The sequence below is a fragment of the Solanum stenotomum genome, chromosome 12, assembly GCF_019186545.1.
Source record: "Solanum stenotomum isolate F172 chromosome 12, ASM1918654v1, whole genome shotgun sequence".
Lineage (NCBI taxonomy): Eukaryota > Viridiplantae > Streptophyta > Magnoliopsida > Solanales > Solanaceae > Solanum > Solanum stenotomum.
Window position 1 is genome coordinate 3626398 of NC_064293.1, and position 27572 is coordinate 3653969.

The window sequence follows — 27572 nt, forward strand, 5'->3', positions numbered from 1 at the left end:
GATGGGGGCTAGACAAATGGCAAAACGTGAAAGACTGCCTTTGGAAGGACATTGAAGAAGACTCTATTGAAATCTCCTACATACTATCATTAAGCTTCAACGATTTGTCAGCTGCGCTCAAGAAGTGTTTTCTCTACTTTGGTGTTTTTCCAGAAGATCGAGTGATCGATGCTGACGACATAATGTGGTTGTGGATGGCAGAGGGTTTCATCATACCAAGAGGAGAAGAAAGAATGGAGGATGTCGCTGAAGGCTTCTTGAATGAGCTGATAAGACGAAGCTTGGTTCAAGTGGTGGATACATTTTGGGAAAAAGTTACTAAATGTAAGGTTCATGATTTACTTCGTGATCTTGCCATACAAAAGGCATTGGAGGTAAACTTCTTTGACATTTATGATCCAAGAAAGAACTTGAAATCCACTTCATGTATCAGACAAGCCATTCATAGTGAAGGAAAAAGGTACCTCTCATCACTTCATCGTTCTAACTCGAAGTTGAGGTCAATTATGTACTTTGATCCACATTATTTTAATGTGTTCCTACTTATAGATGTGTTCCGACATATATATGTGTTGTACTTGGATATTGATTATGGTGAAGTTATACCTGATGTCATAGGGAGTTTGAACAACCTCAAGTTGTTAAGCTTGAGAGGTGTCCGTAATATTCCCTCCTCCATCGGCAAACTCAAGAATTTACAGACACTTGTTGTTGTCAATATGGACAAATTCTTTTGCCATTTACCCCCCGAAACAGCTGACCTAATAAATTTAAGACATTTAGTTGTTCCATATTCTAAACCTCTGGCAGGTATAAGCAAACTCACTAGTCTTCAAGTTCTTCGCGTTGATTGTGATCAGTGGAAAGATGTTGACCCAGTTGATTTAGTCAATCTTCGAGAATTAGAGATGACTAATATATACAATTCTTACTCCCTAAACAACATTAGCAGCTTGAAAAACCTTAACACTCTCAGATTGCATATTTCATTTGGTCGACAATATACAAATCCATTCCCATCCCTTGAATTTGTTAATGGTTGTGAAAAGCTCCAGAAATTGTCGTTAGGTGGGAGATTAGAGAAACTGCCTGTGTTTCCAGATTCCATCACAATGATAGTTATTTGGCAGTCAAGACTGACAAAAGATCCGATGCCTATTTTGGGAATGTTGCCAAACCTAAGGAATCTCCACTTGTCCAGAGCTTATGAAGGAGAAGAAATAATGTGCAGTGATTACAGCTTCAGTCAACTAGAGCTCCTTCATCTTAATTATCTTGACAACTTAGAAAGATGGCATTTAGGCACAAATGCCATGCCTCTCATTAAAGATCTTTCTATCTATAATTGTCAAAAGCTGAAGGAGATTCCAGAGAGAATGAAACACGTGAAGCATTTCAAACATATACGAAGTCTTATATGATAATAGGAAAGGTAAATATACAAACACATTCCAATCCTTCATTTTTTTTCTTTTTTATATAAATAATAATATTTTTGTTANTAAGGTTCATGATTTACTTCGTGATCTTGCGATACAAAAGGCATTGGAGGTAAACTTCTTTGACATTTATGAATTATTAGAAGCAGCTTATGAAGGAGAAGAAATAATGTGCAGTGATTACAGCTTCAGTCAACTAGAGTTCCTTGATCTTTATTTTCTTGAGAACTTAGAAAGATGGCATTTAGGCACAAATGCCATGCCTCTCATTAAAGATCTTGGTATCAATCATTGTCCAAACCTGAAGGAGATTCCTGAGAGAATGAAAGACGTGAAGCATTTCAAACATAAATGAAGTCTTATATGATAATAGGAAAGGTAAATATACAAACACATCCCAATCCTTCATTTTTTTTTTCTTTTTTATATAAATAATAATATTTTTGTTAAACAGGAGTTGAAGCTGTCACTTGAATACATTCAACTTGATGAAGATGGGTTGTCCAAGCATCAATCAAGTTTCCGTCACTTTATGCAAAAATGAGGATTTTTTTGGTTTTTGGCTTCTTTTTTTTTTTAGTGTGTGGAATTGGTTGTAAGAGATTTTTCTTTTCTTTTTTTTAGGGGGGGAGAGGGGGGAGGGGGATTGTATGCAAAAATGATTGTGATTATTTAATTAATATACATCTAGTATACAATAATATACGAAACTTTTATATTTCTTTTTTACAAAAATATGGGAAAATGCATAAGTACCCCCAGCCTATGCTCAAAATCCCTGAGACACACCTAACCTTTACTAAGGTCCTATTACCCCCCTGAACTTATTTTATATATAATTTTCTACCCCTTTTCGGCCTACGTGGCACTATCTTGTGGGTGTGTTGACAATTTTTTCAAGGATAGTGCCACGTAGGCAGTAAAGGGGTAGAATACTATATATAAAATAAGTTTGGGGGGGTAATAGAACCTTAGTAAATGTTAGGTGTGTCCCGGGGATTTGGGGCATAGGCTGGGGCGTACTTATGCATTTTCCCCAAAAATATTGTAAAACTTGATATACAATATTTATACACAATATTATACGAAATCATAGAGGTATTTATACACATATATAGAATCATATATATATAAGAGAACCCTAGGCCCGCCTACGTGGTGCTATCACAAACCAGGATTCCCTTTTAATTTATTTACTTACAAAACTAGCCTTCCCCTTTCATGAAAAGTTGTGACTTTTATGAAGAGTTGCGACTTTTATAAAAACCTGTGACTTTTATGAAAGGTTGTGCCCTTTCCGAAGGGTTGTAACTTTTCCAAAGAGATGTGACATTTCCGATAAGCCACAATAAATATTTATTCACACTACCCTTTGTTATCTATAAATAGAGGGATTTCCTCTCATTTTAAAACAACGAAAATTTTGAACTTCTTCTTCTTCTGCACAATTAAATATTGTTTTTGTATCAATACACTGGTGAATAGAATTGTTCTATCCTGAGAGGATCTATTCCTTTAAACCTCGGGTACTAGAGGGGAATTGTTTTCTTAAGGAAATACTATGCATTTAATGGACTCAATTTTTGCCAGTTTGTTTCATTCTATTGTTACAGATCCTGGTATGTTTGTTTTAAACTTTGTTGTTTATGTTACTGCAAAGTTATTGTTAGTACAGATTAAATAACACACGTTAATTGAGTATTCACGCAAGTTTTCTATACTGAAATTGTAGTTTCAAATTGAACTTCATACTCTGGTGTGTTGATTTTTTTAAAAACACCCAAATAAACTGAATAGTTTTATGTAATATTTTCCCTTTCAAGTATATATAATAAGTTGAATTATTGTCCCATATGATACATTCTCCCTTTAATTTTTCATTTTAATAATTACTTATGATACATTTAAATGGGAAAATTAAAATGATAGATGTAAAGCAAACGGTAGGACTGAACTTTCTACAAGTTAGAATTAGAATATTTATTCACTTTTTCAGTCATTTAAAATTTATTTATCCCTTCACCAACGATTATTTATTTATTAGAAAATTTAATATCTCCGGTTGATGTTCATTTGATTCCCCAAAAATATCAAATAGTAACACTTCTTGGAAGCAAAAGGATAAATTATAAAATCAAATTAAAGATGATTGATTGAAGGATAAGCGATAAGATGTTATAATTATCATCTTCCTTTACATTATTAATATTTGTTACTACGTAATCTTGTATATAAGATAATATAATGTTTTAATTTTAGTGACGGATATGTTTTAAGTATTATTTTATAAATCCCGTGATATTAAATTCTCGTGCGTGGCGCGGATGATTTAACTAGTAATGTATAATTTTATACCCTATTATACAAAACAAAATTTCGTCAAACGTTGCAACTTGATTTCTCTCTACGGCAAGATTCAATCTTCTAAAAATTTGTGGAGAAGTATAGTGATGGTCTATCATCCCCAATAGGTGAGACATCATGAATCACAATAGACATCTTTGCAACATAATGTACACACAAAAATATTTAATCTAAATAAGATGTAAATGTTATTTTTAAGAATGAATAACTAAAACTTGCAAAGAAAATATAAAAAAAAATAAGGTGGAGACAAACAACTTATTCTTAAAAATTAAGCAATGCATATTATTTTGAATATCAAATCAAAGAAGCAATAAAAATTTATCCGACATAACTAATTCCAGCATAACTTGTTTTCGAACCAACTGACAATGTATTTGGTATGAAGGAAAATATTTTCCAAATCAACTTGTTTTCCTCAAATTTAAGAAAAATGACTTACCTCCAGAAAATTAGGAAAACGTTTTTCAAAACTCTTTTTCAACCTCACACCTCAACTTTTCACCCTAACTCAAGTCTCAAGTTATTCTCAATACAAATTCAGGATCTGACTCCAGATTCTTGATTCGGGACCCGACTCTTGACCTCGATTCGAGACCTGACTCAGGAGATGGATCTAAGCCAAATTCTGATTTTGGTGTCGAATCCCAAGTCAGGATTCGAGGTTGAATCTTGGATTGGATGTCGGGGCTTATTCCCGAGTTAGGTGTCGGTGTGGGGTTCCAAATTGAGTGTCAGAGTCAGGTTTTGAGTCAAGAGTCGAGACCTAGTCCCAGGTCAGTTGACGGATTTGAGTCTCGGATCAGTTGTCGTGGTAGGGTATTGTGGTTGAATTCCGATTTGAAAGTCAAGTCCTTGATAGGGAGTTGGGATCAAATCTCGATTTTGGAAGTTGGGTCAAGTGTCGGGGTCAGGTTTCACATTGAGTGTTGAGGTGAATCTTGGTTTGGATCTCGCGTTAGGTGTCGAGATCGAGACCCGAAACAATCATCGAGTTAAAGATCAGGGTCAAGGTCAATGTCAAGTCCTAGGTTGGGAGTCGAGGTCAAGTCCTGGATCAGTTATCAAAGTTGATTTTCAGATCAGAAACTATTTTCCTAAAATGTATTTCCTTATCTCTAGCCAAAATAAAAGTTTTTTTTTCTGAAAAATGTTTTTCATTCACCAACCAAACACTCGGAAAAAAAATTCACTCATCAATCAAACATGAGAAAATAAGTTAGAAAACAATTTCCTCCATACCAAACACACCCTTAAGTCTCAATCCTAAAAAATATTGAGGGTTGACAATCGGTTATATGAATCATCACTATCAATATTGTTCTATTATTAATTAAGCAGTTGATGGTGAAAGATACACCTAAAGTATCCTAATTTATCGAGTCTCATATTCAAACTATCAATTGAGCACTCTAACTTACAAAATGATCCTCTAGGCACCTAATTCAAAACTTATGTGTCACGTCAACGCCAGGTGTTCATTAGACACAATGAGGACAAATTGAAGTGTTTAATTGTCAATTAAGACCAAATTGAGATGTCTAGATGTACACTCTCAAAGTTGAAGTGCTTATTTGATTAGATTGAATCAAATCAAGAAAAAGAAACTCAATCAAGAACCTGGTTTGGTATCGAAGAAAAAAAATTCGATCATAATTAATTTAGTTTAGTCAGAACTTAAGAAAAAGCATATCAAAATCAAACCAAAGTGATATTATATTTATATAAATTTTATAAATATGTTATACTTTAAAATATTTATTATAATTCTTAATAAATAATGGTTGTAGATGCCAAATGGTGGTATGTAATTAATGGTGGACGATGGCAGTAGGTTGGACGAGGAAATTGTTGAACTACTAACAGCATATCCAGAAAAATCCCACTAAGTGGGATCTGAGTCATGTGCACCAACCAAACCAATTTTAAATTTTCTGGGAATGTGTACTAATAATGTAGTTGTTAATATTATTCCACACTAATAATTCTTTTACTAATTAATCAAGAGCAGAAAAGTAAACTAAAATATACTTAACTCTTGAGTCAAACTTCTTCTGGCAGCAAGTCTCAGACAGGAAGCTTAACTGCGTACAAGTCTCAGACAGGATGTGCGGTGGCTGCGAAATGAGCTGTTCTTCATGCAGTCTTTCCTTAAAGATGCAGAACAAAAGCAAGTTGTAGATCAAAGAGTTCAACAATGGGTGTTTGAGATCAACTCTGTTGCTAATGACGCCATTCCTATATTGGAGACTTATAGCTTTGAGGCTAGTAAAGGTAATCGTCTGAAAGCTTGCATTTGCATCTGCAGAAAGCAGACAAAATTCTACAACGTCAGAAAGGAGATCCAATCACTCAAGCATCGAATCATGGATATCTCTCGCAAATGAGAGACATATGGTATTAGAGATATCAATGATGCAGGAGAAGGGCCAAGTTATCGCCCAAACAATCAGTCTGACATGGTTAGAACATTGAGGAGAACTACCTCATATGTGGATGATGACCAGGATAACATTTTCGTTGGCTATCAGGATGTTGTAGAAACATTGCTAGCTGAACTTCTCAAAGCAGAGCCTCGCCGAAGCGTCATCTCCATTTATGGTATGGGTGGATTAGGTAAGACCACTCTTGCGAGAAACCTATACATCAGTCCTAATATAGTCAATAGATTCCATACACTTGCTTGGATATGTGTTTCTCAAGAGTACAACACCATGGATCTCCTTAGGAATATCATAAAATCCATCAAAGGTTGCACCAAGGAAACTCTAGATTTGTTGGAAAAGATGACGGAAAGAGAACTAGAAATTTACCTTCGTGATCTTTTAAAAGAACCCAAATACCTTGTGGTGGTCGATGATTTATGGCATAGAGAAGCATGGGAAAGTCTAAAACGAGCATTTCCAGACAGCAAGAATGGCAGCAGAGTTGTTATTACCACGCGCAAAGAAGATGTCGCTGAAAGAGCAGATAACAAAGGTTTTGTCTATAGACTTCGGTTCCTGAGCCAAGAAGAAAGTTGGGATCTCTTTTGTAGGAAACTACTAGATGTTCAGGCAATGGTCTCAGCAATGGAAAGGTTAGCTAAGGATATGGTGGACAGGTGTGGAGGTTTACCTCTTGCAATTGTTGTATTAAGTGGCCTACTTTCACATAAAAGGGGGTTCGAAGAATGGCAAAAGGTGAAGGACCACCTTTGGCAGCACATTAAAGACGACTCTATTGAAATCTCCTACATACTATCATTGAGCTACAACGATTTGCCAACTGCGCTCAAGAAGTGTTTCCTGTACTTTGGTATTATTCCAGAAGATCATGAGGTCCATGTTGATCACATATTATGATTGTGGATGGCTGAAGGATTCATACCAACAGGAGAAGAAATCATGGAGGATGTTGCTGAAGGCTTCTTGAATGAACTGATAAGTCGAAGCTTGATACAAGTGGTACGAACATTTTGGGAAAAAATTAGTAAATGTAGGATTCATGATCTACTTCGCGATCTTGCCGTACAAAAAGCATTGGAGGTAAACTTTTTTGACATTTATGATCCAAGAAAGCACTCTATATCCTCCTTGTGTCTCAGACATGCCATTCATAGTCAAGGACAAAGGTATCTCGCACTTGATCTTTCTAACTTGAAGTTGAGGTCACTTATGTTCCTTGATCCGGATTTTTTAAATATGGGTCCTATAAAGTTCCGTAATGTGTTCCAACATCTATATGTATTGTACTTGGAGATGCGTGTTGACAATATGTCTATAGTACCTGATGCCATAGGAAGTTTGTACCACCTCAAGTTCTTAAGATTGAGAGGTATCCATGATCTTCCCTCTTCCATTGGCAACCTCAAGAATTTACAGACACTTCTTGTCAATGACTATGGATACTTTTGCCAACTACCCCACGAGACCTAATAAATCTAAGACATTTAGTTGCTTTGTATTCAAAACCTCTGAAACTTATAAGCAAACTCATTAGTCTTCAAGTTCTTAAAGCCATCCATTGTGATCAGTGGAAAGATGTTGACCCTGTTGATTTAGTCAATCTTCGAGAACTAAGCATGCATGATATTACCAAAACTTACTCCCTAAACAACATTAGTAGCTTGAAAAACCTTAGCTCTCTCAAATTGTTGTGTAAAGATTGTGAATCATTCCCAGCCCTTGAATTTCTTTATTCTTGTCAAAAGCTCCACAAATTGTGGTTACAAGGGAGAATAGAGAAACTGCCTCTGTCGGACCAATTTCCAAATTCCATCATAATGATGATCCTTTCTAGCTCAGAACTCACAGAAGATCCCATGCCTACTCTAGGGATGCTGCCAAATCTAAGGAATCTCGATTTGTTTAGAGCTTACGGAGGAAAAGAAATTACCTGCAGCGATAATAGCTTCAGTCAACTGGAGATCCTTCGTCTTGATTGTCTTGAGAACTTAGAAAGATGGCATTTAGCCACAAGTGCCATGCCTCATATTAAAGGTTTTGCTATCAGTCGTTGTCCAAAGCTACATGAGATTCCAGAGAGAATGAAAGACGTGGAGACGTTGAAGAGAGACCGTCTTAATTAGATAATCGTAGAGGTAATAAATCCCGATCCCCATTGAACATTTCTTTAATTCCTTCTCCTCACTAGTTTTATATAGCTTTATTGATTTATCTTTTTTTATATAAATAATAAATAAAAACAGTTGAATAAGATGCTTTGTTTTACATTAGTGTGTATAAGGATTTAAAGAATCTTTACATTATCAGTTGCCTGAAAATCAACTATAAGTAATTTTCTGTATATAAATAAATACGACTGGCAGTGCCTTTTGTATGACATAAGTCATTTCTCATGGAATGTTTTTTCTTACAGAATGACTGTTATGGGAACTATTTCCTTCGAAAATGTTCTCGGTGTTTAATCAGTGAGAAAAAAAAAAAAATATATATATATATATTAAAAACTAATAGAGTAATAATATTAGCAAATCAGAGAGTTTCTTGATGAAATTTTTGATTACTAATAGATCAGTAAAAATGTTTTGTGTGAGTTGGAGCAACTAGTATGGAAATTTTCCCCATTTTGATGGTAAATGATTTGGTAAGCTAATACGACAAATAATTTCCTCGAAAATGACTTTCTTCGTACCAAAAGCACATTGAGTTTTATTGCCAATCTGTTATTTGGTTGACACATGATAATGCCTTGAACATTATAGTTAACCATTATTTTAGATAATTGATAAATCTTTTGTTTTTGACAATTTGGGTAAAACAGGAGAAGAAGCTGTCTTTTATTAATCCATTTTTGACGAGCACTTGAAGACATTTGCATAGATGAAGTTGGATTGCAGAAGCATTAATCAGGCTTCTGCCACTTCACTGATTATTTCACTGCTGCTAGAGAGAGTTAATCTCAACATTCAGTTTTTTGTTTGTTTGGTTTGGTTTTTTAGTGCTTAATGTCTTTTCATTTTTGGCTTTTTTAGTGTATGGATTTGGTTTGAAGAGAATTGTTTTTGGGATTCAATGCATAAATGATGTTGTTAATGTGTTAATTAATTTTTCTGCAGTATGTTATCTTGCTTATCCACATATAAGATAATGTTTTATGTAACATGTTACTGTTGAATCTGATTATCTCCCCAGACAACTAACTTGATGAACTTAAAGACTATTAACAGCTCGATATGGAGAAACTCTACAAGTTGGAAAACATGGTGGATAACTACCACTTCCGATGAACACCCTAAAGAGCATAACTGTCTAAATGATTCGATATAGGGACTTCTTTAAGCTAACCAGATGGATCCCTCTTTGATCCTTCTTCTGTCTACTTAAATGCTGCATCACATTCATTTCACGCTAGTAATTAATATCAAGATTGCATCATGGCAGAACTGACACTAAATTCCACTACAGAATAAAAAAACAGAAAGACGATGACACACATCAGTTTTTCACAAGAGGCAGTTGACAAAGTACATATCTCTTAGATCCTGAATAGCAAAAAAAGTTTTGAAGCTGCATTAAAGTGTCTTCTATTGTCTTGCTCTCTTTTTCTTGTATCTTGTTTTGGTTTCTTTGAGATGAGAAGAAATTAAAATCCATATAATGTAGATGCTCATGGTTAACAATAAAACTTCTAAATCATATTTTTTATGAAGGAAAAAAATGTCACAGTTCACCTCCAGTAATTTCCAGCAAATTACTCAATTCATCAAACGAATCCATAAAGCAACACATAGTTTAGACATCAAAACCCAACTTCATAATATACCTTTTCTGCATCATAAAGGTGCCAATTTGCTGTGTCATGTCATGTTTCACTTTCTGTTCCTGTTGCTTTTTCTCAACGTATGAACACTTGTCTATCTAATAATGTGTGTGATACTTGTAAGACCACTGCTAAGTGTGATATCAATGTTACACATAGTTACAGACTTATACCCCATCCAATTTTTGCTCATCTATAAATGCTTCTCATTCAGATAATAAAAGGAGTCTGTTCTCACTCTAATTCTCAGTCCGTTAATTGTTCTTCTCATGGAGATTGTGCAGACCATGAAAACCACGAATACTTTGTGACTCTCAAGTTAATTTATGCAAGATCCCAGAGACCTCAAAGTTGCAATGCATGTTCTCGATATTTGAAGACTGATACTACCCTGGAAATTTTCATGTCAAAACCTCCTGATTTTAGTCTAAGAGCTTACCCTACCTCAGATTAAGCCTCCTGGCCAGATACCAGATTCTAGAAGGTTAGTTAGTGGTTATAATATGATGCTTGGCAACAATCCTATCAGTTGGAAATCCAAGAAACAAGCTACAATCTCCCTTTCTTCTGCTGAGGCAGAGTAGAGGTCTATCAGAATAGAGGTTGGAGAGTTAATTTGGCTCAGAAGAGTATTCACAAAACTCAATGTTCCTTGCATTACTCCTAACAGATACTGTGATTGCCAAGCAGCAATTCATATAGCCAGAAATCATATTTTTTCATAAGTGTGCAAAACACATAGAGGTAGATTGTCACTTTGTTAGAAATAATCTGCAGGATGGGATCATTACTCTTCACGATATCTCAACTACTGAACAGTTAGTTGATGTATTCACCAATCCTTAACAGGGATCAAGCACATTGCCATTCTAGGCAAGTTGGCAGTGAATTCTTCCCCTCCAACTTGAAGGGGATGTTGAGATTGATTAGTTAGTTAGTTGGTGGTAGTGGTAGTCTTGTATCAGCTATCAACAGTGGTATTTAATTAGTTAGAAGGTTCAAGTCAGTTAGTTAGTTAGGAAGGGTATTTTTGTCATTTCCATAACTAATTAGCTACACAGTGTTGTGTGTGTGTGTATATATATATCTTAGAGCCTGTTTGGATTGACTTTTGGCTTTTGACTTATTTTTTATCATTTGAGCTTAAAATCAAATGCTTATAAGCACTATTTTAATTTACCCAAACACTAGAAAAAGTGCTTAAAGCTCTAAGCCTTGTTATGAGAATTGACGCTTCTAACTCTCTATGAGAAGTGAAAGCCACTTAACTATAAGGAGAGGAGCTCCACCAGTACTACAATTAAAGCCCCTCGCTCCACTCATTTTTGAACTTCTAATCAGATGCGAAAGATATTTCTTTCAATTCTCTCTTCAAGCTTCAATGGAAGCTCAATTCAGCTCATCAATGGAGCTTTCACTTGATTTCTGACAATAATTTTTACACCAAGGTTGGGCATATAAATTAGACAACAAAACCCAATTAAATATGCTTGAAATGAAAACCCACAATTACTTAAGTTATCATATCACAATTTCATCCCTAACTCAATTGTACTTCATACATAAGAAGATTATAAGCGAAATTCACAGTTGGGGGTTCGATTCTTACCTCATATAGGTGAAAATCCATGAATTATAGTTCTTTCGAGAAATATGAATTTCAGTGTACTCACTGGTCCTCGATCCTGGAAGAAGCCCCATATTTGAGGGTGTTGATACAAGAAAAGATTTTGTTCTAGTTCATTCATATATATATATTAGATCGATTCATCTTATATAATTCTACAATTAAAGTAGAGGGGAGGAATGCACTCTTTGTTGCAGAGAGAGAATAAAGATAACTTTTGTATGTTGATTATTATTGTTCTCAATTTGATGAATGAAGATAATAGTTAAATTTGCCATCTAAATTGTTTAAAATCTTTCACTATGTCATTTAGATTCCTAGAATGACTATATCATTTATATTTTTGGTATATTTTTTATAGGCAAAATACATAAATAGACACTCAAACTTGATCTCAACTGGCAAGTGTCTAGACACCTAAACTCGTCTCCACTGTGTTAGTTGAACACTCCAACTTACAGAATGATCGTCTAGCCACCTTCAAAATTTATGTGTCACGTCAGCGTCGGGTGTCCACGAGACACAGGAAGGACAAGTTGGAGTGTTTAGTTGCTAGTTAGGACCAAGTTGAGGTGTCTATACGTGCACTCTCAAAGTTGAGTGTTTACTTGCCAGTTGAGGTTAAGTTTGTTTATGTATTATGCCTTTTTGATATAGTTGCTAACTCTGACATAACATTTTGGTAGGTATAGTTGACAAAAAATAATACACAGCTATTGAGGATTCTTTCTTTCAAGTCCATTCATTTCCAAGGAAAAATATTACTTCTTTATATAACTGGATATCAAGTTCTCATAATTTCTGTACAATGATGAGACAGAGAGAAAACTAGTATGAAGAATCTACAAATAAAGATATTTTCTCATGGGATTTATAAGCAGACAAGTAAATGTTTAAGTGAACGTAAATTTTATTCAGATACTTAACTAAAATTATTCTTCCAAATATTCTACCTAACTACCTTCAGTAGTATTAATCAAGAAATAGTGATACCTTGTCCTTGAGACTGCTTTTCTTCTTTACCATAACTGGTCGATCCTCAGAAGGATTACTTCGGGTTTTCTTGTTCAGATCACGAACTAAACTCATTTCTTCTCTGACCAGTTCAACTCTCTTCTCCTCGTGAGTTTTCTTCAACAGGGGACCAAGAAACAAATCTAACATGTCTTGAGTCGGATTCTCGGACATGTTAAGCTTAGGAGGAGCATCTTCAATTGTTCTCTCTTGAATTGAAATACAATCAGAATTTGTTTCTCCTCTCAAAGATTGATTGTCAACTTCACTTAATGAGCCTATTGACATGGAAATAGCATCCTCCATTGGACCACTTTTTCCTTTGCCTGATGTAGCTTGCTCATTCTCATTCACGTACTGCCAGGAAATGAAAAATACGATAACAGCCAATAATTCTCATATTTACAACAAAAGTCGAAGTATCAATTTTTTATACCAAACAACAAGAGCACTTAGACACCATAAACAACAACAACTTCTTACCCGATGTAATCCCACAAGTGGGGTCTGGGGAGGGTAAGATGTACATAGACCTTACCCACCCCTACCCTCGGCTCAAAAGAAGTGTAATCAAAGCATGTTTGAAAGGGAAATAATGAGAACAAAATAGCAAGATAAACAAAGCAAATGAAGCAACAGGTAGTAGTAAAATTTAAAGAATAAGATACTACATGAATACTAACTAATACTACAAATAAGGAGAAGAAGAGAAGAGGAGATTAGCCCCCTCCCTCTCCCACATAAAAGTACGACAATACTCAAGACACCACATATTTTTTACAAATCATTCAAATGCCACAGATTAATAACTTGTTTCCATATTTTAAATAGAAAGCGAAGTAGTGCCTCCCATATTTAATAGCAATAAAAGCTTTAGTAAATGATTCAGATGTTTCAAAATTAATAAGATTTAGATATCAATGATCACCTCCTTAGCAATTCTCATTAAATCTTCAACGGTCAAATCTTCATCAGCATCACCAGCATACTGCAAAAATGAACAGTAAAAAAATCTGAGATACCACATTTCTGGCCAAATGTGATCATTACTTTAGATGATAAATTTGAAGAATTGTTTAGGAAACCTCAAGAGAACTAAAGAGGTCACCTCTTCCGCTATGTGCATTAGATCTTCAACAGTCAAATCCTCATCATCTGTTTTTGGTGTTGACTCTTCAACATCAGCACAATTCTCATTCCTGGAATTCTTTGTTTTCTGTTTCAGCCTCCTTAAACTAGGGCCAGCTTCACTAGAATTTTCCTTCACCCTGCTACATTTTCTCTTCCTTAAGCCGCTTCTATCACTTGCTTTTGTTGTTGACTCTTCCATCTCAGCAACTCCCTCAGTCTTGGAATTCTTCGTTTTCTGTTTCTGTCTCCTCAACATAGGAACCGCTCCATCACCATTTACCTGCTTGTTGTCACATTCACTCCCCATTAAAGCGCTTTCATCATTACAATCATCATTTGGTAGGTTTAACTTTCTTCTGCTTCTTTTTGTTGTTTGGCATATTGGAAGCTGAGTGGATGACTCCTCAGTGAATGTCTCCTTTTTATCCTTAATCCTTCTGTTTTTCTGCCTCTGAGTGACAATCTCCTCCTCTGTAGTATTATTATTGTCTACTTTATTAGTTTTGACTTTTTCCTTTACTTGATCAGCAGCAGATGTAGCAAACATCCACTGAGGCAACTGCCTTGTTCCACCCTTGTCAAGAACAACCCGACCATCCATTATTTTGATTAATTTTCTTTTGCAGAACTACTCTAGCAGATGAATTTCTTGTAGAATAAAAGCTACTCAGTCGAGAGAAAGGAGGACACTCAGAATATTCAAGCTAAAAGCTGTACCAAAAACAACTCAATCAGCTTGACCAGCTTATACGTAGTGGTAAAGGGACGCAATTTCCATCATCTCGAGACATATTTTTCCAGTAAAAAGAATAACGAATTTGTGCACTCACCTTCCTCAAAGTGCGCCCTATAAAAGTAAACAAAAGGAGAAAATAAATCCCCTTTCCGATGATTAAGCATCAACCACAAACTTTGGGCTTTTATCATAGGAAGTCCTTATGAAGCGGGTACCGGTAAGCACACAAGAATAAGTAGTAATAACATATATAACTTTGAAGAGAAATTATTAAATTTTCAAAACTATGTGTAACATTTTTGAAGATTGTAGCTTCCCCACCTAATCTATAAAAAAAAAATAGATTGTAACTATAATGTCTTGAACATTATAGTTAATCATTATTTTAGATAATTGATAAATCTTTTCGTTTTTATTGAATACTAGTTATTATATTAAACAGTGTCTTACAATTTGGGTAAAACAGGAAAAGAAGCTGTCTTTTATTTATCCATTTTCGACAAGCACTTGAAGACATTTGCATAGATGAAGTTGGACTGTAGAAGCATTAATCAGGCTTCTGCCGCTTTACTAATTATTTCAGGGCTGCCAAAGAGAGTTAATGTCAACATTCAGTTTTTTGTTTGTTTGGTTTGGTTTTTTAGTGTTTAATTTCTTTTTGTTTTTGGTTTTTTTAGTGTGTGGAATTGGTTTGAAGAGAATTGTTTTTGGCATTCTATACATAAATGATGGTGTTAATGTGAATTAATTGTTCTGCGGTATGTTATCTTGCTTATCCGCATTTAAGATAATGCTTTATGTAATATGTTACTGTTGAATCTGATTATCTCCCCGGATAACTAACTTGATAAACTTAAGACTATTAATTGCTCGATATGGAGAAACTCAGCCAGTTGGAAAACATCATGGATAACCCCCAGTTCCGATGAACACACACTAAAGAGCAAAACTGTTTAAATGTTTTCGAAATAGGGCCTTCTTTAAGCTAACCAGATGGCTCCCTCTTTAATCCCTCTTCCGTCTACTTAAATGCTGTGTCACATTCATTTCATGCTAGTAATTAATATCAAGATTGCATCAATGGCAGAAATGACACTAAATATCACTACAAAATACTAACAGAACAGAAAGAAGATGTCACACGTCAGTTTTTCACAAGAGGCAGTCAAGTACATGTCTCGTAGATCCTGAATACCCAAAAAAAAAGTTTTGAAGCTGCATTGAAGTGTTTCTATTGTTTTGCTCTCTTTTTCTTATATCTTGTTTTGATTTCTTTGAGATGAGAAAAGAAATTAAAATCCATAGAACGCAGATGCTCACGGTTAACAATAAAACTTCCAAAATCATATTTTTTGTGAAGGAAAAAAAAAATGTCACAGTTCAGGTCCAGCAATTCCCGGCAAATTGCTCAATTCGTCAAATGAATCCATAAGGCAACACATAGTTTAGACATCAAACCCAACTTCATAATATTACTTTCTCAGCACAAAGTGCCAATTCACTGAGTCATGTCATGTTTCACTTTATGTTCCTGTTGCATTTTCTCAACCTATGAATATTTGTCTAATAATGTGTGTGATACTTGTAAGACCACAGCTATGTGTGATATCATTGTTATACAGAGTTACAGACTTTAGATGAATGTCAATTGCACACCAAGAGCACTCCACCTTATGTTACTGCTCCTCTTGTGTCTATAGAACAGATTGACACTTCACACTACCCGTCCTACCAATGATGCTCCTTTACTTGCTGATCAAAGTCTATCATCCCATCAACCTCATCGATCATCCTTCCTTGATAAGTCCTTGCCACCATCCACTTCTATTAGCCACTTAGACATACCTGCACCTAGGATCCTCTAGGATCCACAATACCCCATCTCATTTGAAGGAATTTGTCTATTATCTTCCCCTTCTGAAAGACCAGGTCTAAGAACCATCTCCATCTCTCAGTGCCCTTTTCACCAACACTGAACAAATTCCCCTCATCTCACTGGATCCTGATAGCCAGCAGGTTATGCAAAACATTTCTCATGATAGAGAACCTAATTCCTATGAGTGAGCAGCTATGAATCCTGCATGGCAAGCAACCATGACACGGTAATTTTAGGCTTTATATGCTAACCAAACTTGGGATTAAGTAAATCTACCTGCAGGAAAGAAGGCAATAGGTTGTAGGTGGGTTTACAAGATCAAACACAGCGCACATGGAAGTGTAGAGAGGTTCAAGGCTAGGTTGGTGGGCAAAGGGTACACTCAGCCAGCAGGAATTGACTACACTGAAACATTTTCACCAATGATCATCTTGACCACTGTCAAGACTTTAATCAGTGTGCTGTCAAACAAGGATGGAAGCTTTATCACCTAGATGTCAATAATGCATTCCCCCATGGAAACTTGCATGGAGAAGTCTACATGGATGCTCCTCAAGATTTGCAGGTAGATGCTCCCTGACTAGTGTGCAGACTCAAAAAAACTTTGTATGGCTTAAAACAGGCAAAGTAGACAATGGTATGATAAGCTAACAGAAACTTTATACTCGATTTGCACATTCAGTTGAATACTACTCACTTTTCACAAAAAGTTTGCCACCTTATCAGTTTTGTGGCAGTGTTTGTAGATGACATAGTACTTAAGGAACAGATCTGACAGAAATCAACAGCCTGAAGGCGTTCTTACATGATGTGTTCAAAACTGAGGATCTGGGACAGCTACATTATTTCCTAGGTTTTCAATTGTTCTACAGGGAGGATGGTGTGATAATCTCCCAAACGAAATTCACCAGTTTTGTTGAAGGAGTTTAATTGTATGTCATATACTGCAGTGGCAGCTCCACTAGAGTGCAACCTCAAACTGAAGGCAATTGAGGGTCCTTTACACAGTGATCCTATTTATTATAGGAAATTGGTGGGGAAACTCAACTTCCTCACTAATACCGGATTGGATATAGCATACAGTGTTCAATTCTTAAGTCAATTCATGCAAGCTCCCAGAAGAGTATTCACAAAACTCAGAAGAGTATTCACAAAACTCAATGTTCCTTGCATCACTCCTACTCCTGTGTATTATGATAGCCAAAACAACAGTTCATATAGCCAGATTTCATGTTTTTCATGAGCATACAAAACACATACAGGTAGATAGTCATTTTGTTAGAAACAATCTGCAGGATGGGATCATTACCCTTCACCATATCTCAACTATTGAACAGTTCGCTGATGTATTCACTAACTCCTTAACGGGGATAAAGCACATTGCCATTCTTGGCAAGCTGGAAGTGAATTCTTCCTCTCCAATATGAGGGGTGTTGAGATTGATTAGTTAGGTAATTAGTTAGGAAGGGTATTTTCATCATTTTCTATAACTAATTAGCTAGTCGGTGTTGTGTGTATATATCTCATAGCCTTTTTGGATTGACTTTTGGCTTTTGACTTATTAATTATCATCTTAGCTTAAAATCAAATGCTTATAAGTAGTTTTTTAATTTACCCAAATACTAAAAAAGTTCTTAAACAATTTGAACTTAAAAGCACTTAAAATAAGTCGATCCAAACAGACTCTTAGCCGAGAATTGCAATAGCCTAGCTTTTGCAATTCCTGTTGGCCTAATCCTCGTGATGAGAACTAACACAATCTAACTCTCTATGATGAGTGAAAGCCACTTGACGATAAAAGGAGGACCTCTCCCCCTACTTCAATTAAAGCTCCCCGTCTTCACCTCTAAAGCCCCTGGCTCCACTCATTTTTGAACTTCTAATCAGACGCAAAAGATATTTTCTTTTAATTCTCTCTTCAAGCTTCAATGGAAGCTCAATTCAGCTCATCAATGGAACTTTCACTTGATTTCTGACAATAATTTTTACATCAAGGTTGGGCATATTAATTAGACAACAAAACCCAATTAAATATGCATGAAATGAAAACCCACAATTACCAAAGTTATCCTATCACAATTTCATCCCTAATTCAATTGTACTTCATACATAAGAAGATTATAAGCTAAATTCACAGTTTGGGGGTTCGATTCTTACCTCAAATAGGTGAAAATCCACGGATTATGGGCGACCGGCAGCTTCCGATTCTTCCAAATCGGAGAAGAAATCTCATAATCTCTTTGCTTCACACTCGAAATCAATTGTATCAGGGAATATATCTAACTAACAACTAAATCACATACTCTCTCGGTCCATAATTACTTATCCACTTTTTCTTTTATAGTCATTTCTAATTACTTGTCCATTTTGACAAATCAAGAAAAGATAAAATAATTATACATATTATACCATCAATTAATTATTTTGAAAAAGGTACAATTTCTTGAAAATCTTAAATTTTTAATTCAATCACTTCATAATTAATAGGATAAAATGATAATTTCATTGTATCAATAATTATTTTCTTAATAGGTGTGTCAATTTAAAAGTGAACAAGTAATAGGGACAGAGGAAGTATTATACTTTTATTTCAAGAGATAAAGTGAAATATTCTAAAATTAAGTTTGATATTAAATTTATATAATATTATTTACAAGTAAATAAATTTATACTTGTTGATCAAATATAGTATAAAGTTTAATTTTAGAATATTTCACTTTAGGTCGTGAAATAAGGAGTCGTTTGGTTACTGGTTAGAGTTATGCAGGTATTAGTTATACAGGGTTTAGTTATGCAAGGTTTAGTTATGTTGGGTTTAATTATGCGGATATTAGCTATGCGGATATCAATTATGTAGGTATTATTTAGTTATATAGATTACAATACATGAATTATTAACTATTGAATATTAAACTTGTTGTAAATTATTAATATATATTATTTACAAAATAATAATACATGCTAATAAAATGTGGAATATATTGAATAATATATAATGCTAATATTTTATTAGCATATGTACCGTCAAAAATATACAATCAAATTTCTAATATTAAGAAAATATTTATATTTGCATAAATAAATAAAAATTGTAAGTATATAAAAAGAAATAAAAACAACAAACGTAGATAGGAAAACAGTAAAGTTTCCAATTAATAAATAAAATAAAATAAAAGAAATGAAAATGGTTAATATATAAAAAGAAATAAAAACAACAAACGTAGATAGGAAAAGAGTAAAGTCTCCAATTAAAAAAATAAATTAATTAATAAGGTAAATATGCAATTTATCATTTTAATACATGTATTACTAATACCCACATAACGTATTCCACCTTCTACCATGCATAACTTTATACATAGATTCTCTCATAAGTTATGTTGGTATTAATTATGTAGGATTACAAAAAATGCAACCAAACACCGTATAAATTAATACATTAATAACTTTTATACAGCATTTAAATTCTTACCAACTAAACATGGTATGAGTTATGTGGCTTTTATACCTAATACAAAACTTTCACCCAACATAGTAAAGCTAATGCAACTTTTTATACATGAATAAGATGTATCTTATACAGTAACCAAACGACCCCTAAAAGTATAATATTTGTTTTAAATGTTACTTAGATTTTATTATATAATAAATATATTATAAAAGAGAAAATACATAAAAATGAATCTTAAATGTTTATATTTTACATTGTAACTACACAAGCACTTAAATATCCTTGAATAACTTTTAAGTTAATAAAATATTATCATATTATCTTATTTATTATGGAAAAGGGCCAAAACTACCCTTCAACTATTTGAAATAGAGCAAATATACCCTTTAACTATATCTTGTCTCAAAACTATCCTTCACGTCTTACTATTGGATCACGTTTACCCTTTCTTTTAACGGAATAAGATGTGGCATCCAATGTGTAAATTATAATGCCACATAAACGTCCACCTAAGCAGATCCATCCCCACTCGTTAAAAGGCCCAAGAGATTGAACACTCATGTCAAAACATTCATTATCATAGCGGAACCCCATTCTCTCCGGCGAACGAGACTGAACACTGGAGTTATAGGTTATAACAATTAATTATCTCATCCGAATAATGAATCACCTATCACCGGAGATGTTGACAGAACATGGTGGTAAATTCGTTATTTATTTCATCCGGATAAAGGATGTCCATTGTCGTCGACGATAGAGAAGGCACAAAGTTGTCAGAATCAAGCAGATAATTTGAAAAATCATAGTATCCTTGGCATTTCTAGCAAGATCCCCAAAACGGCACCGTCGGAGAACAACATGATGACGACAATCATAACAAGATCCATCAAGTTGTGAGAACAAAACTATATCAGAAGCTAAATAATAGAAACAGAAGTCAAACTTAACAACTCTGGCCGTTTGATGGTTAATGCACTAGCAACAATAGTGAATCGTCTTCTCCTTAATGCTCTGATTGTGTGATCAAGACGAGATTGATGGTCCAATACACCATTGATTCCATGAACAGTGAGATGATTGTTCACTAAAGGTCAAGTTGTTGATTTTAACAAACCCAATTGAACTCTCTGTCGGAGAAATCCATACTTGTCCAGTAGAGTTTTTGAAGAAGAAGAGCAATTGTTATTGAACAATTTTAGGCAATCTTAGCGCTATTGACATAAGATAAAAGGTTGACCAAAGTGAGAAGGATTTTGAGAGTGTGGTAACGAAGGAAAAGACAGGAATGGCGTAGCGGGGATGGGAAAATCTTGGCTAAGAAAATGAAGTTTGGTGCAACTAAAATACTGTCGGAGAAATTATTGTTTATGGAGTCCATGGTGGAAATGAAGGGAAAGGTTGGATCGTTTAGTGGGGTGGGGTGGGTGTGCTTAGGTGAACGTTTATGTGACATTATAATTGACACATTGAATGCCACATCTTATTCCGTTAAATTGAAGAGTAGAAGTGAACCAATAGTAAGACGAAAATGATAGTTTTGAACCAAAATATAGTTGAATGGTATTTGCTCTATTTTGAATAGTTAAAGGATAGATTGACCCCTTTTCATATATATTATATGCAAAATATTAGTTTTATGATTGGATAATGATATGCACGCACGACACATAAACGCTAACTCAACAATACATTGACCATACATTTAATCGTGAACAAATTCAGTCTCTATTCATTTTTGTAAATTCCCTTCAATTTTTTGTTTAGTACTCATAAAGATTTTTCCCAAAATGTTATTCTCATAGTTCGAAGGCACTATTTTTCTATAATTATTACCCTCAAATGGAAAATTTCAGGATAAATAAATATATTATACTCATTTTTAATTATTTTTCTGTTAAAGTTTTTATTTATTAAAAAAAGAGATCTTAAATTTGATAAAGATGGGAATGAAAACAAAGAGGGGATGAAACAAGTCGAAAGAAGACAAAAGGGGAATCACTAGTGTTTCAACTTCAATTTTTTGCTATTTATATGGAGCAAGTTTTTTTTTTTAAATCACGTCAATTATCAAGGTAATATTTAATTCACTTGAAAGTTATTTTAATTAAAAAATGTTCATAAAATTAAAATATTAAAGTAGGTTTCGTTAAACGAATTTAAGAATCATTTTATATTTTCTCCATTATAAAACGATTACGTAATAAGCATCCCAACAAGTTGTTAAAAATACTACTCTCATCTGTTTGCCATTTACACGTCCTAATTTCTTTTTACCATTTGGATTAAATTGTTTGAATGCTTATTATTACATATTATTTTATATTGAAGAAAATACATATCATTTTATAAAGATTCGAATTTAGAGATTGGTGCTTGACTTGATATGATTTAATCTAAACTATTAACATTTGGATTTAGATTGGTGCTTGACTTTGATTGTTTCATAAATAATATAAATAAAGAAAGATGTTAAATATATAGTACATACTGAGAAAAAAATTACTACTATGAAAAGACATATAATCAATGAAAATATTTGACCTTTTTTTAAAAAAATAATAATAAATTATAATAGGTTTTGCAATTTTTTATTTTTTTTATATATATCTATATATTTTGACTCTTCAACCGCCCTATATTCTTTCATTTCTATTTTGTTCTGAGAATCAAAATGTCTTCCGCCGGAATCACCGTCGCTGACGGCGGCGCAGCGCTGTATTTCTGCCACAAATGCAGTAACAACGTCACCATTACCCCTTCTGCTACAGGCGATCTCTTCTGCCCTACTTGCAACAGTGATTTCGTCGAAGAATACGAAGAGCCGGACCCTGAACCGGAAATGTTTCCGAACTTCCCCAATTCGGTCTTGTTGAGTAGTTTACTCATGGGTTCTCGTTCGCGTTCTGATCCTACCACCGGTTCTCGTCCGCATTCTGCTCTTACCACCGGTTCTCGTGTTTCCCCATACACTGCTATTTTCAACTCAAACCGAAACCCTAGACAAACGTCCTCCGGGTCTGATGATTTCAACCCATTTGAGTTTCTTCAGACTCATCTGGCCGCTCTAAGAGCAAATGGGGCTAGTTTCGAGTTCGTTATCGAGGGGGGTAACGGGGGTAGTGGGTTCCAATTGCCGGCGAATTTTGGGGACTATTTCATCGGACCCGGGTTTGAGCAATTGATCCAGAATTTAGCAGAAAATGATCCGAACCGATATGGGACTCCTCCCGCGTCGAGATCAGCGGTGGAGGGGCTCCCTACCATCAAAGTTGATGAGGAATTGATGCGTTCTGAACTGGCACAGTGTGCTGTTTGTAAGGATGATTTTGAGATGGGGTTAGATGTGAAACAGATGCCTTGTAAACATGTTTATCATAAGGATTGTATTGTCCCGTGGCTTGAGTTGCACAGTTCTTGCCCAGTTTGTCGCTATGAGTTGCCAACGGATGATCCTGAGAACGAGAACGAGAACAGGCAAAGAGACAATGATGGAGACTCAAGCGGGGGTGGTTCTTCTTCTGGAAGTGGGGAATCAGGGAGAAGGTTTACTACAATATCATTGCCATGGCCTTTGGGGAGTTTTGGATCATCATCTAGCCAGGGAGGATCAGAGACTCGTGGGCAGCGGAACAGGGAGTCTAATTAGGTAGAGATATACAAACCGTAATCGTCTTGAATATTTGATTGTTCAGTTCATTTGATTCAAATTTATACACGTGACTTGCTGATCAAAGCTATAATTGTACTTGTTCATCGATTTTTGTGACTATCTATTATTTCGTGTAGTTTGTTTGTAGTATTACTTTGTTGTAGTACTATTATGTTCCTACTTGTTGTTTTGTTACTTTGTTGTGTCGATTGTACTATTTTGCCTTGAGCCGGGGGTCTATCTGAAACGGCCTATCTACCTCATCTCTGAGGTAGAGGTAAGGTTTGCGTACACTCTAACCTCCCCATACCCCACTGTATGGGACTACACTGGGTATGTTGTAGTTGTTGTACTTGCTGATCAAAGCTGAAGTTTATACACTTGACTTTAGGAGTTGATATACCCAAGGTTCTGGTAAATTTAAGGAATTCTAGATTAGGAAGTGGATTAACTACTGTTCTGCAATTTAATAGGTAGTCGGAATGTCCCTAATTGTGTTCATGAGACATTTTAATCAATCAGCTGTGCCTAATTCTGAAATTGTTGAGTTCAGTTATATTCACTGCCTCGATTTAGGTCCACTTCTATGTTCCATGTTCAGAGTGTATAGCCGGTCCTTACGTAAACCCGATGAGGTGTTTGCTATTAAATGACCTGAAGACTAATTGGAGATGTGTTTAACAACAGTTCTGTTTCTTCAGTTTTATATTTTCACTAGTCTTCGGACATGTGCAACCATGCTAATTAATATAAACATTTTAAAATGATTTCATTAAGATTACAATATTTATGTGATGAGTTGCACAAAATTTGAAGGGGAAAATGACCGTACATTTTTATGGGCATTCTGCTTAGATTGTAATTCCCACTTAATCAACTTAAATAATAGAATTATGATGATAGCCTGTTCATTCAGTGGAGATCCAGGATTTGAAGATGGCGGGTGCTCGTTTTCTTTACCATAAAGTTGCTAGCCTAGAAGGGTTTCTTTCTAGAAGCGTTGTAATGTTTTTATAGTTTAGTTAGTAAATGAAAGACAAATACATAATTGGAAACAATAAAGAAAAAATGAGCAAAAAAAAATCAGCAGTTAAAAGTATGCGTATGAAGTAGTTCTGTTTCCTTTTTTCCAACAAAAAAAGATAAATAGTTAGCACCTACCAGGATTCGAACCCTCGACAAAACCCATCAGTGCACTCTTATTTCAACTCTAGAACCAAAGCACCCATAAGAACTTCTGGTTTTTGTCTGCTCGCGAATAGATTATATTAGTTTTACAGATTTTCCTTATATATATACAAAATTCTCATCGGGGGCAATGGGGGCTCGAGCACCTGATACACTACACGTGGGTCTGTCCCTGTGTTCATTTACTTTTGAAGATAGATTAACGGAACCTTTTTTCTTTCTTTCAAATTTGCACTTTATTTAAAGAGTATATCAAGGATAGGAAGAGACATTACTATCATTTTTAATTATAAAATATCTTTTTCCCAGTTTTCCATGTCCCAAAAAAAATCTTTTTCCCCGTTTTATGTACATTAATTGAATACATTTACCATCCTCTTTAGTCGTATAGATACACTTGCACACACGTTCCACAATATATAATTTAACTCTCTCATTTATCATGCAAAATGTTCATATTTAATGGAGTAGCCTTAATTGTGAAAATATATTGTGTGATTACATTTTGTACAAGAACATTATTGGGATAGTTTTTAATGGGTAAAATGATCTTTCAACTTTTGACTTTGGGGCTTCCCCTTATGGAATAGTGTGATGATTAATCCCATATATGCTTGTATTCTATGTATAGACCAACTAATAAAGTTATCAACACATGTAGATATGTCAAGTGAGCGCAACCTAAGTTGCTTGGACTCTTCACTTTCGGTACCGAACCCATGTCAACACAACATGAGCGTGGGTTTGGGTGTGGGATACGTACCTGATCTGGTCAACTGGTTTTGGGTACTCTGACCAAATTCGAGGGAGAGGGAGAAATTTTGGAGAGATTCAATGATTTTTGTCCCTTTTCTTTTATCTCATTCCAAGATTCTCCTCTTGATCATTATTTACTCCTCGAGTTTTCCACATAATATCTCATTATTTAGGTTTTATAACTCTATGTTTAGCCAAATCCCCACACCCCGTATCCACACATGGATCTGTATCCCCGAACTTAAAATTTAGGTCATATAGACCTCTAGATCTGCACCCGCACCCGAGTCCGAGCGACTTAGAGCGCAACTACTATAAATTGCTGAGACAAACTTTCTCACTCTATATGTGGGATTTTGAACTGCATATGGAGTTGTGAAATGTCTTTGCAGATAACGTTCAGTGGCAGAACTAGTAATTTATTTAGGCTTGTATGTTGATATTTGTGCAACTACAAGGGCATTTACAACATAATACATGTTCTATTTGTATGAAATTATTTGCATTTGTCTTTATATGTACATACAAATACTTAGCCATCAAAATGTGTATTATGCCATTTCTGGAAACAAGGGACCAAATCTTTAAAATTGGTCAAATGTTGGAAAGAGGAGGTTATCCCGGTATTTTTATCCGTAGAAGGCCCAGAAAAGTGACTGACTAGGGCAGGGCCCTATTGATAAATGAAAGGAAGGGTTTATGAGCCCTAGCAAAATACATAGCCCTTTAATTGCCTAGGGGAATCAGCCTTCTTTAGTCAAAGGATCGAGTTTCCCATGTATTTCCAAGGTTATTGATGGTAGAGTTATTGCAACTTATGCCTTTGTTGAGCTCTTAGTTGCGAGATTGTACATCTTGTTGGTCTTCTTCATTTTGTGCACTTTGCTGTTATTTGGTTTGTGATGTTTTTTAATGATGTTTCACCATTGAACTCTAAAGTTTTATATGGGTCAAATAGGCGGGTTGGACTAAATTTGGGTGGGTTAAGCTAGTTGAATCAATAAACAAATTGGTATAGCCAATTTATCATATCTAATCTCCCTTTCAATTTTAAGGACTCCATGAACGATGTTACTCAATTACTCTGCTGATCTTCCTTCTGGATGCTTTTGAGAAGTAGTTGAAAATGTTGCATTAGATTGTAAATAGTCCAAAAGTAGTTCCGCTTCTTGCTAGATTCCTTAGTCCTTAGGGTGAAATAGGACACACTTTTGCCTTTTGCTCATTCTTGATGTACGTATCACACCTACATCGTACTGTAAACATCAATGTAGTATTTTCTCTGATGAAAAGAAATGGTACAACTTCTTGATCTTTGTCTTGTAAGTAATTAGGTAATATTTCATGCTCTTTATCCAGAGATGTTACATACACTTCAATTGTCAACTCTTTCCTACGTTCGTTGCTGATATCCAGAGATGTTACAAATTTGTGTTTGATTTTGTATATACAAACATGGTATACCACTTTGAAATATATTTTGTATCATATTCCTGGGAAACGATTTGCCATGTGTTAAATCCTTGTCGAATTTGATCATTAATGATTTCTCTGTTTTACAGGTGGTATCCTTGCTTGCAGCTTGTATCATGCATGACAAAGTTGGAGGAGTTGTTGGGTAGATAATTAGAAAATGCTACAAAGGTAAAGGATTAGGTTTCATCCCTTAAACGTAGATACAGGGTCTACACAAACCCCAGATAGTATTACAAGATTTTTGTCTGAACCTTTTGCATCAGATGTCCAAAGTTTTCATTTATGCTTCATCAATCGCAAATTTTGCAGATTGTTTTAATCCTTGTGCAGTTGATCTGACATTATTGTTTTGATCGATCTCTGTGCTGCTATAGTTGATGAATTTCTTTGCTACATATTTTTCTCATCAAAATGCCTATGATGATAGTGGTTGGAGTAGGCTTTGTTATATTGTGTGGTTATGGCATTCAAAATGCATTGGATTTCATATCATTTATGCTATGCGCCTGGACTCTTGAGTCTCGTCTGCTAAACCCCTTCTAACTATGATGATGCTATCAATTACACTACCCTGCTGGTAAATATTTTTCGAATGTTTCTG

The 27572-nt window shown here is 34.9% G+C and overlaps 3 protein-coding genes and 1 pseudogene across 4 annotated transcripts; 3 read left to right on the top strand and 1 right to left on the bottom strand.

Annotated features, from left to right (window-relative positions):
• The first annotated feature begins 1 nt into the window (after position 1).
• Positions 2-1421, top strand: LOC125846999 (probable disease resistance RPP8-like protein 2). The gene is made up of 2 exons (XM_049526715.1): positions 2-26; positions 112-1421. Exons 1-2 carry the CDS (start codon positions 2-4, stop codon positions 1419-1421), a joined length of 1335 nt encoding a protein of 444 aa, XP_049382672.1.
• Positions 1422-5757: 4336 nt separating this feature from the next.
• Positions 5758-18747, bottom strand: LOC125846961 (uncharacterized). 2 transcript variants are annotated; one of them, XM_049526675.1, is made up of 6 exons: positions 18609-18747; positions 13817-14686; positions 13637-13696; positions 12688-13065; positions 11677-11752; positions 6001-6105 (listed from the first exon to the last, which is right to left on the bottom strand). In XM_049526675.1, the coding sequence occupies exons 2-5, from the start codon at positions 14438-14440 to the stop codon at positions 11678-11680; spliced, it is 1137 nt and encodes a 378-aa protein (XP_049382632.1). In that variant the 5' UTR covers positions 14441-14686; positions 18609-18747; the 3' UTR covers positions 6001-6105; position 11677. The 2 variants fall into 2 exon arrangements, with proteins under 2 accessions (XP_049382633.1, XP_049382632.1); XM_049526676.1 differs by lacking the exon at positions 11677-11752 and having other exon boundaries at positions 5758-6105.
• On the top strand, positions 6170-6867 carry LOC125846972 (disease resistance protein RPP13-like; annotated as a pseudogene).
• A 3787-nt stretch (positions 18748-22534) lies between the features above and the next one.
• Positions 22535-27450, top strand: LOC125846965 (E3 ubiquitin-protein ligase RING1-like). Its single transcript, XM_049526680.1, has 2 exons — positions 22535-23548; positions 27058-27450. The coding sequence occupies exon 1, from the start codon at positions 22574-22576 to the stop codon at positions 23546-23548; it is 975 nt and encodes a 324-aa protein (XP_049382637.1). The 5' UTR covers positions 22535-22573; the 3' UTR covers positions 27058-27450.
• Positions 27451-27572: the final 122 nt, after the last annotated feature.